The 14,193-nt window shown below is 27.0% G+C and overlaps 1 protein-coding gene across 1 annotated transcript in view; it reads right to left on the bottom strand.

The window, feature by feature from the left end:
- LOC107441297 (ubiquitin conjugation factor E4 A) overlaps positions 1 to 14,193 on the bottom strand; it is a gene marked incomplete in the record, with an annotated part of 39,067 nt that overhangs the window by 13,147 nt on the left and 11,727 nt on the right. The window contains 6 exon segments of the mRNA XM_071177551.1: positions 868 to 1,119; positions 2,095 to 2,304; positions 5,039 to 5,156; positions 5,486 to 5,671; positions 6,703 to 6,902; positions 11,458 to 11,593. Of these exon segments, the coding sequence (XP_071033652.1) occupies positions 868 to 1,119; positions 2,095 to 2,304; positions 5,039 to 5,156; positions 5,486 to 5,671; positions 6,703 to 6,902; positions 11,458 to 11,593 (1,102 nt within the window).

Genomic DNA, 14,193 nt, shown 5'->3' with positions numbered 1-14,193 from the left:
ATAAAAGTTATTACGATGAAGCACACGATGTTGAAGGAGTATTTACACCAGATGAATTAGATGTTGATGTCTTTGGAAAAAGAGAACTCAGGGCATGAGACTGCCTTTTTGTTTCACCTTTCTTTGATGCGTGATTTCAGAGCAGATTCTTCCATTTTCGCGATATCGATCTCCTTCATGCATAATCGGCACTTGGCTCTGAACTTTTTTCCGGGCATCGATAAAATCCATTCTTTATAAGCTTGATTATCCATCCATTGGGGATTAAAATAGCACTTCCCAGGCATAACTAGTCTAAACTACATCACACAAATGCGAAGCCAGGCCTTTGCGAATACGCTTTACAATAAAGTTTTGAAATGACGCAAACGTAAGGACAAGTGCGGATGGTAAAACGGGAAATTTATTGAAAACTACAAGGTACATATTGTTACGAAATTCGAGAGTATTCCAGTTTTGATAAGAAAAAAGATCTAAGCATATGCGACAGAAGATGAAGTGGAGTCTCGCCCCGAACGCATTGATTGTCTGCTGTGCTCCGCGCGCTTGGCAGACACCAAGACGCTAGGCCCGATTAGAAACGGTGGCGTTAAAAACCACGTGATAGAGCTCGGGAACAAAACAGAAAGAACGATAAAGATCCGCGGGTGTTTTATAAAAAGGGCCGCCGGCAGTATTGGACAAATTCAAGGACCTATCAAGTTTCTCAAGGACCTAAGACGTTTTTCAAGCACTTTCAAGGACCTAAATTTAGCAAAAAAAATTCAAGGACTTTCAAGGACTCTCAAGGACCGTGGGAACCCTGATATTTCAATACGAATGGCAACTAAATAAAATCCTTAATATAACAAAAGTAAAAATATTTACCCTTTTCCATATTTTCTTTGATTCTTTGAACTATTTCAGAAGATTCTCCTCCTTGTGATCGGGCTTCTTCATAAAGTCTTTGAGTTCTCACTAATTCCTGATTTAATTTCAGAATTCTATCATACACAACATGAAATCCAATCCAAAAAGCATAGTGGGTGGCAAAAAATATTTCAGATATAAAATTGTATTTCACATCTTCTACAGTCATAGGTTCATCTCTGGGTAAGAGGCAGGTTTCAGATGAGATGCCTTAAGGTGAAAAAACAGAGTTAATGCTTTAAGAGAATGCAAATATTTTAAAAGTATTCATACATGAATTTGGCATAAAATTATCTGTTAATGAATACTCAATTACATAAGTGGGAAAATGTTTATTGTAATGATTTCTTACTTTCCTGATCGTTTTATAACAAGAAAAATCTTTCAAAATGCCCAAGTTTCAAAAGGGAATTTATATGCTACTTGCTGAAGATATTAGTTATCTAAAATTGTAGTAGTTAAACTGATAATTAAAGTAAAATTTTTACTTAAATTTCTTTTTTTTTTTTAATTCTCAAGAATATTGCTGTATCATCATAAAGCTGTTTATGTACAAGTTGTTACAGCACTAATAAAATAAACTTCATAAGGATAAAACAAACACATTTTCCCATGGAATGGCAAGTTATATTATGGAAATACAAAAGGCAACTGCTATAAAGGGCAACAAAATAAAATTTAAAAATCAGTAAATAAAGTGTACAAAACTGCAATAATAATAATTGCTTTTTTTTTCTAATATGCATATCAACATAATTTTTATCGTTAAAATACAAAATTTCAAATAAGTCTCTGGTAATTTCCAAGATATAATCATCTACAATAATGTAATTTCATAACTTCTACTATTTAAAAAAAAAAATAAAAATAAAATTCAAAATATTTGCTTAATTAATTTACTGCAAATTTCATGTTAAGAGGCATGCAATAAAAATTTTTATTATTTCTTCTGTATATTTTAGTTTTTACAATTTCCTTTTACTTAATTCACTTATAAAGGATTCTGCACAGTAGACTTTTACTATCTCGTCTTTGATTTACATCCATTTTGTTTTGATTGTTTGTTGTACATCCATCTTTCATATCTAATTTGAAAAACTAAAATAACTCATTGGTGAATTTCGGAATATGTTTAAAATACTCTGCAAAAGATAATAAATAAGCATCTCCCAAAATAAAACTCACTTTTAATGTGAACACCATTTTTATTGGAATCAGTTGATACTGGTGCAGAACAATAGGAAGGACTTATTTTGAATAATTTTGGATGACATGGCTCAGTAAATGGTTTACATAATTGTAGCAGCACAGCTGTTAGATTAATCATGAAACCATCAGATGCATGAAGAGAAGCATATACTTCAGGTAGTTGACTATTCCATATTTTGGCACGTCCTATGAAAATAGAAGTTAGAATAATGAAGTTCTTAGTAAAATAAATATTTTTAAAAAAAGTAACTTTTTTTTTTCAAATACTTACTGTTTTAGACAAAGTGTGTATTTAATACAATATTAATTTCTTTGTTTTAATTAATAAGAATAAAAACAAAATAAAATTTGTAATATTCATAGTTTCTCAATCTACTACAACGAAGTAAATGCTTTGTTATTCACAAAATTTACAAAGAGTTTGGACTTATTCAAACTACTAAGAAATTGATGTAGTTAGACTAAAATGTTTGCTTGCCAACAATTTCACAAAAAATATGCATAGTTTTTAAATTTTAACAGATGTGATATAAAGAGCATTATAGTGACTGCATCCATAAAAGAATGTAGGAAAAACTGAAGCATACTTATTATAAAGTAATAATAATTTTAACTTAAAATAACGTTACCATTATGTTTCCATGGTTCTAATAACGAATTATGATTAAAAGCCATTAAAATGAAAAATAATATATCAGAAATGTTCCCCCTTTTTTTCAACTTTTTTTGTTTATAATACTGTTGCCGTTGAGCACTGAAATACTAATTGTCAATTGCAGACCTTGTTTCAAGCTCTGACTCTCAGTTTCGGAAACAAAACAGTCTCACTTTTTCTAAATAGAATTATTACTAAAACTAATATTAGGCCACCAATAGTGAAGTGGCGAGGGTAAATTTCTAATATATGATAATATATGTGTTCTATATATGAAATATGTCCTTTTTACTATCAATAATAAGCTTTAATTGCTATTAATAACCAATACACTGATAAGTTATCTATTTATAAGAATATAGACTGGTTATTTCTGATAATTAAAAATGAAGTTTGGTAAATAAATGAAATTTAAATGTTAACTATAGTAGCAATTACAATTTATTATTATTGTATTATTTTTTTTTCTTTTTTTGGTAGTGAAACTAAAAGTGATTATATTAACCAAACTGTGATTATATTAACCAAAGAATTATTAATTATTTTGATAATATTTAATGAGAAAAATGAAATTTTATCATTTTATCAATATTAATTTTAAAATTAGATTTCATATCAAACAGTTGTATTTGAAGGGCTGTAGCAGCATCTTGTCAAATTCTGAATTAGTTTTTAGTATATGCAAATGTAGAAAATGAAGCTAAACTATGGTTTTTGTAGAAATGAAAATGTAAGAGAACTAAGCAAAATGTCAAGACTGGTAATCAGGAAAATTTGAATTGTAAAGTTGGATGGGAAATATGTTGGATAAATAAACGCTAAAAGGGTTGCTTTTTATCTTGATTAAATAACAAAAGGTTATAGGTTCGATTTTCATCAGTCCTTTAAGATGACAGACTCATGCATTAAACTTACGTCAGTAACGTCATGGTCTGCGGGGATCGGCGAGTTTCTTTTCATTTGCGGTTGGTCATTGTCGTGTGGATCATGACTTCATCCGTTATCTGTTTAAAGAATATTTAAGCTAATGTTGAAGCCGATTATTTTGTATTTATTCTTTCTTTTCGTTACTCATTTGTCACTCTGTTTGTGAGAGTATGTCTATCGGCATAATATGTTTTTAAAATAAATTTATTGCTATAGAAACTTCGTTTTTCTTATTTGTTTTGTTGACAAACAGATACAATGATATTCTGCGACAATCTTGGATGTCATAATACTATTGGTTGGATATAAATATAATTAAAGATTTTAAAAAGCATAACTGGCTTACTCTTGCATCTCTACTAACTCTCCAAAGCCCTGTCACTCCTTATTGGAACCCTAGGGTTCATCAGAACACATTTTAAAAACCGCTGGTCTATGGGGCAAACATCAATATCAATTAATTTTGTTCCCCTTGTTTTTCCCAGATATTTTTCAATGTTAAGGGCTTTTGCTCAGTATTTACACATATTTTTTTATTATAATTATTAAGGTTAAGAATTATTACCAGTTATACACTAGTTCAGTATTTCCTACACTAATGTCTGTTTTAAGATAAAAGAATTTTTATGCATAGACCCAGACTTCATACATTTTTTTCTTAAATGTTACTTGGGTCATACAGAGGCAGAAGTATGTTTAAGTTATTTATAATACTATTAATAATAACCAAAAAAGTTGGGGAATAACTGAATAATTTGTGAGAATTCATCACTATATTATGAATATTTCACTGGTAATTATTAATAATTAAATTGATAGTGATTGCTAATAACTGCTGGTAATTATTAATACTAACCAGATTTATTTCTTTGAACATAACATTAATAAATAAAAATTTGAAAACACTCAAATATTTTTGCAAAATTGGGGAATAAATGTAATATTAATTCAATATCTTCAATGCTTACAATATAGAGATTGAATCAGCCAAAAAAAAAGTTGCAAAACATTTATTACAAGCTAATAGTTTTTTTATAGCTAGGACAAAAATTAAAAAACAAAACATGTATAAGTTGGGAAAGTACCTTCCCCCTATTTAAATATAGCAGTTTATAAACATGAACAATTAAAATTATCATTAGGAAGTTCATATGTTTACTAATCAAAATCATTTAATTTTATCATATTTTAATAACTAGAAAAAATTTATTTCCTTCTAGCAGGAGAAGCAGAATTCAAATTTTATTTATTTCCACAGACTACCACAATATCATGATAAAGTGATCAGCATATTAAAAATAACAATAATAAACAGAGAAATTATGATTAATTTCTTACCATTATTAGCATCTAAGCAACTTCCAAGCCATTGCAGCAACATCTCCCGAGTTTCAGCTGATTTCCTCAGTATTTTATCAAAGAATTGATGCATTTTTTTTGCAAGATTTGTTAAGGGCTATAAGGGAAAAAATCTTTATTAAATTGAGTATGATAATTCAACAAATTAGAAAATAAAAAAATATATTTTAAAAAAATTTACTAGTTCCTCAATACAATATTTATTCACAAACCAACAGAAACTGAAATACTTCAGGAAATATACATATTTATCTTAATTAAAAAAATATTTTATCACATGAATTTAAATAAAATATTTTTAAAACACTTAAATATTAATGGATTTAAATAAAAATATTTAAACATATTTAACTACTCCGGTTTAAATGGTGGTCGTTTCACAACTAATAAAGCTAAAACATTTAAAGCAATGAAACAAATAGTTACCAATGATAATCTTTCTTCCATGATAGCATGATCTTGTGAAGAATACCTTGACGGATCTTGAAAGAATTCATAACGATCAATTTCTGTTTTTGGAAGGCATGAGACACCCAAAGGAAGTCCCAATAAACTGTTCTGATAAGCTTTGCCATTTTTTATTTCTTTTGGCATGCTATACTTAATAATTCCCTGCAGAAAATATGGAAGCACATGTAAGTAAAAAATAAAATAAAAATTATTACAAAATATCAAGTTTGAGGTCATCTTATTGGTATGCCATTTTTAAACTAAATCATTACTTTATAAAGTAGTAATGTAAATCCTTAACTAAACAAATTTCTTTTAAAAAACAATTGCATTAAAATAATTTTGACTTTATTTCCAATTTTAATTAATAAACAATCTATAAGCTTAAAATCAAATTTTGATTTCTCAACGGAAAATAAAAATTAAGAACTTAAAAATTCCTTTCAAATTGAAGAACTTGTGGATAAAGGTCCTTAGTGACATATTTTGTAAAAAAATAGAAATGTATGGTTAAAGCTCTTATTTTAGTTTTTTTTACTTTGCAATATAGATTTTTTTTTTTTTTTTTTTGGTCAAGTTTTTATTTTTTGACAATCTCAGTGGGATTCTTTAGAGTGTTTTCAGATAGCAAGACAGCACCGAACACATTTGACAACAAACAGTTAATGAATATTAACATAAGAAAACCTTTTTTTTAAAGCAAATAAAAATGCCATAAGATACATATAATATCAGAATTTATCATTTTATTTTTTATTAGTTTCAATTCTAAGATGTCCCTGTCTGGCAACAAGTAACATTATTTGGTCTAAGATTGATTGTTTATTTTATAATTTTCAATTTTTCAATAAAATTTTATATAAAGTTTTAATAATAAGTTCAAAGAAATCGGATCACAGTTATTATAAAATAAATACAATGACATTAATAGTCAAACGAGTAACAAGGATATACAGATTTTACCAATTAGAAGCATTCAGATTGTAAACTTTAAAGCTCAAAGCTGATAAACTTTAAAGCTTAAAAAGTCACTTAAGACCTTCTCCACACAGCTTTATAATGTAATAGAATAACATATCTCAACCTTCTACATTTAATTTATCATCATTCATTATAAACGCACTAATTAAACACACATATAAATTTTATTCATTTTGTTTAGATTATCTGAGAATAAGTTTAAGAAAACTTACTTTGATCAAATTTTCTGACCCAGTGAAATAATTCAAAACATCGATATATCTGAATAAGTTTCTGTCCGATAATGTAGTATGTAAAAACTTAGTTTGTAAGTAAACAAAAGATGATTTCAATGTTGACACTAGGTCATTCCCAAGTTCAATAATGGATGTAGATACATCAATCAAAAACTGAGACAAAATTTCACAGTGACCTAAGAAAATACATTATTTATTTGCACTACTCATAAACAGAGAAAAATAAACAAATGGCATTTTAACTATATTATAAAGCCTAGTAAAAGTTTGGTAAACCAAAGAATTGCAACTTAATTCACATCAAAAAATTTACATTCTCAAATTACTAATCATCATAAACTAGATTCATGAATCAAGCATCATCACAAGGTCAATTTTTCAAAATTTTATGTAATGCTCAATTGCTTAACTATTTTCCAGCTTTTGTCAGTCCCCTGTATCAGAACATCCTACCAATATAGAGGAAATTTGCCAAAAATGAAAGATGAAATAAAAATACTTTAGCAAAATGTAAAATCAAATGAAGAAGCAAAAATATCAGGATTGTTTGAAACAAGTTTTTTTTTTTTTTTTAAATTAAAGTAAATACATGTTTAACATTTTTTAAATATCACTACATTTATTTTCTTTACTGTTAAAAAGTATTTAACTAAAATGTTCCCTTCAAAGTTGTAGCATAAAGATTTAACTGTACCCAATTGTTTCATTAAAATAGTTGCGTTCAAACTGAAACTAAATAATAAATAAATCCGTTAAAGGTTTTTAAAAATACCACTTGCACAAAAAATAAAATTTTCACTTTTTTTTTTGTTTCAGAGAAATTTTAGAAGTTTTTATAAATATAATTTTGCTACATTATATCCTATCTAAAACCATTTAATTTTTAAAAAAATATAGAATATCTCTTTTGCAGGATTCGTTGATTTAAATCACGATTTAAATCATGATTTAAATCAAATGATTTTTTTAAAAAAATCATTGATTTAAATCAACTGATTTTTTTTTATATATATTGATTTAAAAAGTTAAAAAACAGTGATTAATTATTGATACATTTATTATTTTCTTTTCTTAGTTTTAAAATTCATTTTAAATAAATTGCAGCATTAATTAATTTTAGTTATTGAAATTACTTTCTTGGTGTGTGTTAAATTCCAACACATTTGAAATTACATTTTTAAAAATCTTTCAGATTAAAGTAAACATTTAATGCAGTCTTAATATAGGCTTGCATAGTTATAGAGAGTAATTAATAAACATGAACTTTTTTTCATAAAAAAATGCAAATTATGTTAATTAAATTTCTACTCTTTTAATTGAAAAAGCATGGAATTAAAATCTACACTATATTTTATTGGTGGAAAATGCAAACTACTTTTAATAACAGATATATAAGTTACAACACACTACATACATTTAAAATGGAATAAGCACATTTATTAATTAATTATTTTTCAAAAAATCTGAAATTGTAACAAAATCAATTTTTTTTTAATTAATAAATGTACAATATAAAGATTTTTATTTAGTTGATCTTTAATTCTGTCAAATTTTTATTTAAATGTACAACATAGTTTGTTTCTTTAAAAAAATGAAATAAAGAACATGATTTCTAGAGCAAACTATCTTTTAAACTTTCCCCATTTCAGCTTCTTTTTTTTTAATAATATCTAATTGAAATTCTAGCTGACCAGTCATAATCAATTTTTTTTTCTCAAACAAGAATAGACAGACAGAAGCTGCAAAGTAAAAAGAATTCATGTTCTGCCATGTTCTCCCCCCTTCTCACACCCCATTCAGAACAAAGGAATTGAAAAACAGGTGCAGTTGCAATACTTTACCCTGAGTCATTATTCTGTTTCCTTGGCTATCACTGTGCATTAAAGAAATAGCAGAAATGACATGATTTTTTAAAAAATATAAAATATAGGAGAAAAAGAGGGGTGCTGAAATAATAATAAAAGTAGGAAAAATAGGAAGTCTGCAGTCCTTGAGTAACTTAGTAGAAAAATGGCAGGAAGGAAAAAGAATGACATTTGGATTTATTTTGATGAAGAGCCTACATTTTCAGGAAAAGGAGTAAAAGCTAAATGCAAGAATTGTGGAAAAGTTATAATGGGTTTAGTAGCAAGGTTAAAAAAGCATGTGGAAATATGTTTGCCCTGTAATAAGGAAGAGATGGATAAAAATGAACAACTTGAAATTCCACCCATCTCAGAAAAAGCTATTAGCAAAGATACAGAGGTGCTAGAGACAACAAAAACTAAGAAGAGGAAAGCAACTGAGATGGAAAATATTAATAACGTTCAGACCAGCATGACTGCTTATGTGATAAAAACCACTAAAACACAAAAACAAAGCCTGGATGAAGAAGTAGCTAAGTATATTTATGCAACCAACTCTGCTTTTCATCATGTTCAACACCCTCAGTTTAAAAAAAATGATTTCTGCTTTGAGACCAGGTTATACTGCTCCTAATGAAGTAGAAATAGGTGGTGCATTACTAGATTCTATATATAACCAAGAGAAAGCCAAATGTTATGAATATCTAAATGAACAAATTGTGAACTTAAGCATAGATGGATGGTCAAATGTCCACAATGAACCAATACTCTGTGCTGTTGTAACCACTGAAAAAGGTGAAAATTATTTAGTGGATTCTATTGATACATCCGGCAGTTCGCACACATCAGAGTACTTAGCAGAAGTTACTAAAAGTACTATAATAAAATGTGAAAATGAATTTAAATGTGTCGTTCGGAGCAGTGTCACTGATAATGCTTCCAATGTGAAGGGTATGCGGACCAACATTCAAAGTGATCCTAATTTAAACCTAATCACATATGGCTGCTCCGCCCATTTGCTAAATCTTTTTGCAGAAGATATAAATATTCCAAATATAAAAGGACAAATATTACATATAGTGAAATATTTTCGGAATAATCATTTGGCAAATGCTAAATATAGAGAAGCTGGGGGATTGAAATTAGTGATACCACTAGAAGTTCGTTGGAATACAATGGCTGACTGTATTTCTGCTTATTTGAGGAACTGGTCAATCATTGTTAAAGTTTGCGATGAAAATCGCAAAGATATTGATGATAATGTTTATAAAAAAGTCACTAACTTTGGAATCAAGCGAAGTGCTGAAGAACTTTTAAGGCGTTTAAAACCCATTTCTACAGCTTTGGATAAAATGCAACAGAAAGATTGCACCATTTCGAAAGCTGTTGATATTTGGAAAAAATTGGAAAAAGATCTAAAAGATGAGAATCTTGATAAAGCGTGTTTAGCAAAATTTTCAAATCGCTATAGTCAGGCGTTAGGTCCACCACATTTTCTAGCAAATTTGTTAGACCCCCGTTACGCTGGAATTAACTTGACCCCTGTTGAAAAAACAGAAAGTTTAATTTTCATAAATGAAGAATACCCACAATCAATAATGCCTGTTATTTTTAAATATCAAGCTAAGTCAGAGCCCTTTCACGAGTTCCTTTTTAACCCTAATATTGTCAATCAAGTAAGTCCTATAGATTGGTGGAAATCTCAAATTGCCGGGAATGTGGAGGTAAAAAATGCTGTGTTAGATATGATTTCACAGTTATTTACAGCACAAGCTTCTTCTGCATCTGTTGAAAGAGTTTTTTCGACATTTGGTTTAGTACAATCTAAACTGCGCAATCGCTTAGGAAATGAGAAAGCTGGAAAACTTGTGTTTCTTTTTAAACAGTTTAGCAATAAATAACAAACTATTGTATTAATGCTATCCTTCATATTGTGTTTATTAATTTCAAATCACAGAATGAAAATGTCTATGTCATTAAATTAAATAACCCAGAATTAGAATTGTGCTGTCTGTTTTCATCAATCAGTATTTTTTCTCATAATATGTTTACATTTTCTTTGACATTATCAGATTTTCTTTAAAGAAATTTTGTGAAAAAAAATTCTGAGTACATAGATATTTTTTAGCTTAACTTATCTTCTTTGATATAGGATTAAAAATCAATATTTTAATATTAAAATACATAGATTAAATATTTATTTTTTGAGGAATTCTGTTACATTAATTTTGTCATTTTAAAAATCAAGACAAGTAAAAAAAAATCACAATTTTGAATTAAAATTATAGTTTGCTAATTGAAACTTTGTTTTAATAGTTAAAGTATTCTTTAAACTCTCTATTTCATCTAGTCTTAAAATTTCAATCATGCATTTGTTTCAAAATGATTGTTATGCATTAAAAGCCATGTATTATAGGTAATGAAAAATTGTTTTAGGTAGTTAGAGCTTCTAAAATATTGTTATAACTTATTTTTAATCTTACTTTAATTTTGATTCAGCATTTATAAAGCTTTTTAAATCATAAATCAAAGTTCTTACAGTGTATTTGAATAAAAATCAAAAAAATCTGATTTAAATCAAAAAAATCCGATTCAAATCAAAAAAATCACGAACCCTGCTCTTTTGTAGTCTAAAAGAAAAAGTGAGAATAAAATCTTAAAATTATTGAGGGGGATAATGTGAGATACCCTCAATTAAGAGGAAGATATACAACAGGAGAAACTTTTCACCGCAAATTATTTTTCATCTTCATTGGCATATTGAAAATTAAAGTTTACAAAAAAGTGAGTTTCAATATCAATTGTATCTTTTGATTTTCATAATAAAACCTGATGACATTATACGCAAATTACTTTAACTTTTAATTGGTAATAGCAAGATACAAACCTGATTCTTCATGATAATGCAAAAATAATTTCATGAAGTCTTCAGCAAGTTTGGAATCTGGAAATAACTCAGGATTACAAAGTGCTGAGGCAGTTTGATTCACAATTATATGATGTGCTGTTTCCAATGGTCTAATCTAAGAATTCAAAAGAAAAATAAATAAATAAAAATGAAACATATGTTACCAATACTAATTCAAGAAAAAACTCATAACTAAATAATTTAAATATAAAATTTATAAAAAAGGTAATTAGGCCTATAGTAACTTATGGTAGTGAAATCTTTATGAATAAAGATGAAAATAACGTATTTTATATGTTTTATTGTATATGTTTATAAAAAAAAATTTGGGTCAGTTCAAATAAGCAATTTACAGTGGAGAATTAGAAACAAAAATGCACTTGAATGTCTAATTAAACAAACATTAAACATTAAAGGAAAAAAAACATCAATTAATTCATAAAGTAGAAACCCTTGACAATGCTAAGTCACACAAAAAAAAACTACTAAAATTATAGGGCTGAGAAATTTTTCAATTGGAAATAAATAAATTCCAGCCCCAAAAAGATATATATCTAGAAGATGAATCCTAGAAAAAATCACAGGATGATATGAGAGAACGTTGTCACTTTTTTCTATTCTCTTCTTTTCCAATAGCAATCAATATTCAAAGCATTCATACTTTGTAAAAGTTTTACATCCATTGACATAGGTTTTAAATGCTTCATAAAATTATATGCTATAGATTATTAGGCATTAATACTTTCATTTTATATGTTTGTTATGAAACAAGAATTGAAAGCTAACATAAAACGGAGACTAGTTAAGGTGGAACTTTTTTAAAAACTCTTCTTAAAGCAAAATAACTACCTTTAAAAATATTTCCCTGTTCAAATTTTGAAAACCAAATTATCAACTAAACAATCTGAGAGGGAGAGAAAAATTAAAAAATTAGGAAAATTACAGAAAAATAAAACAATTAATTTTGTAAAATCATATTTTGTTTTTCAATTATTGTCATTAACAAATCAAGTAAGTTATTTTAGGAATTCAATTCAATTTTTCTCCAACAAAAAGTTATTTTTTTTATCATTATATCATGTGAGAAAAGCTAATTAATAACTACACTTAATGTGATTAAGTTAAAAGTAGAAATATCATAAATTATTTAAATATGTTTAATTCATTTAAAAGTGAAAATTAAACATATACAAAAAATTATGCCAAAAGAGCCAAATATATCAGCCAGGCTTTATTCTCAGCACAAGTTTTTAACCCTGTATACCATTATTAACGTTAATAATATCAAAGTGCATTTATGGTAGTTGGAGAGATTAAATAAATTAAGAATTTTTAAATCTAGTTAAGATGTGAAATATATATTATGAGTAGGACTGGGCTATAAATCGATATATCGCGACATATCGATTTAACGCCTATATCGGCAAACCGATACAGCGACTTTCATTCCAAGCGATGCATCAGAAATCTGATTTAAGCCGTCGAGTGAAGAAGACGATATAACGATATAGCGATACATGCAAGGACTTTCTCTTACGTTCCGATGCCAACTCACGCTGTGGAAGACGATATTGTTTCGTTAAGTTGAGGCGGCCTTGACTGATGAGCGGTAGAATCAGAATCACTTTTGAGAACTTATATCGTTATATCACATGTTCGTTTTCGCAACTTCGCGATTTGAAATCGTTTCTTGTAGATTATTTTCAATGGGATTAACTTCGTGATCGCCGTCGTAACCTTGTTCTGAACTCAATCTATTATTGAAAAGAATTTATAAAGAAAAGTTTCTTCATTAATTAGGTAAGTTTTTTATTTATTTTCTGACAAAACTTTTTTTATATTTTTAAATGTGAAAATTATCGGAAATCTAATTTAAGGCACCCATAAGGAATTAAATTACAAAGTAAATAAATTTGTTAGGTTATTTTTTTACTTTCTTTTAATTTATTAAAAACCTTTCGGATAAAACTTCTAATAATTTAATGGGCTTCTATTACTGATTTTAAATTTATAAATCTTGAGTTGTTTTTATTTTTAGAAATAAAGTTAAAACAAAACTTATTTTTTGGACATAAGTCAATAAACTTTATTTGTTCAAAAGAATTTGAAAAGTTTGCGAATTTTATTCATTTCTTTTTTTTTTTTTTTTTATCAATTACTACTTCGTTTTATTAGAGAGTAAAATCATTATTTTTTTTTAATTTTCGTTTTATATTATTAGTTAATTAGCTAAATATATTACCGAATATCACAATTCTTTTGTTTTTATTTTTAAGAATTTAATTAAGAAACTTTGCCTTACTTTGTTTTTCGTTCATAATTCGGTCATTATTTAATTTAATTTAATTATTTATATGAAATAATAATAAAAATAGTGTTTAAGAAGCATTTTTTTTCTAAAATTTATTTAGCTCTTTGTTTTAAGCATACAAATAATTTTTTAACGAACTTATTTTTTAAATTTTGTTCCTATGCTGTTAGGTAAATATATTGATAAATTTCACTTTTATTTATTTTTTTATTTTTAAACTAAGAAATCTTTTGTTATTTGCGTGATCATTTTTAGAAAATATAACAAAACTTGTGTTTACTTCTTCATTAAGAATTTGAACATTACGATCGAACTTAATAATTCTGTAATTATTTACGCATAATAGTACAAGCAAATATTGATTTGTTAAAAAAAGTTTTTTTTTTTAAAAAAAAAAAATATTT

This window comes from Parasteatoda tepidariorum, chromosome 2, assembly GCF_043381705.1.
Source record: "Parasteatoda tepidariorum isolate YZ-2023 chromosome 2, CAS_Ptep_4.0, whole genome shotgun sequence".
Classification (NCBI taxonomy): domain Eukaryota; kingdom Metazoa; phylum Arthropoda; class Arachnida; order Araneae; family Theridiidae; genus Parasteatoda; species Parasteatoda tepidariorum.
The sequence above is the reverse complement of the archived record's forward strand: the minus strand, read 5'-3'. Positions and strand labels throughout refer to the sequence as shown.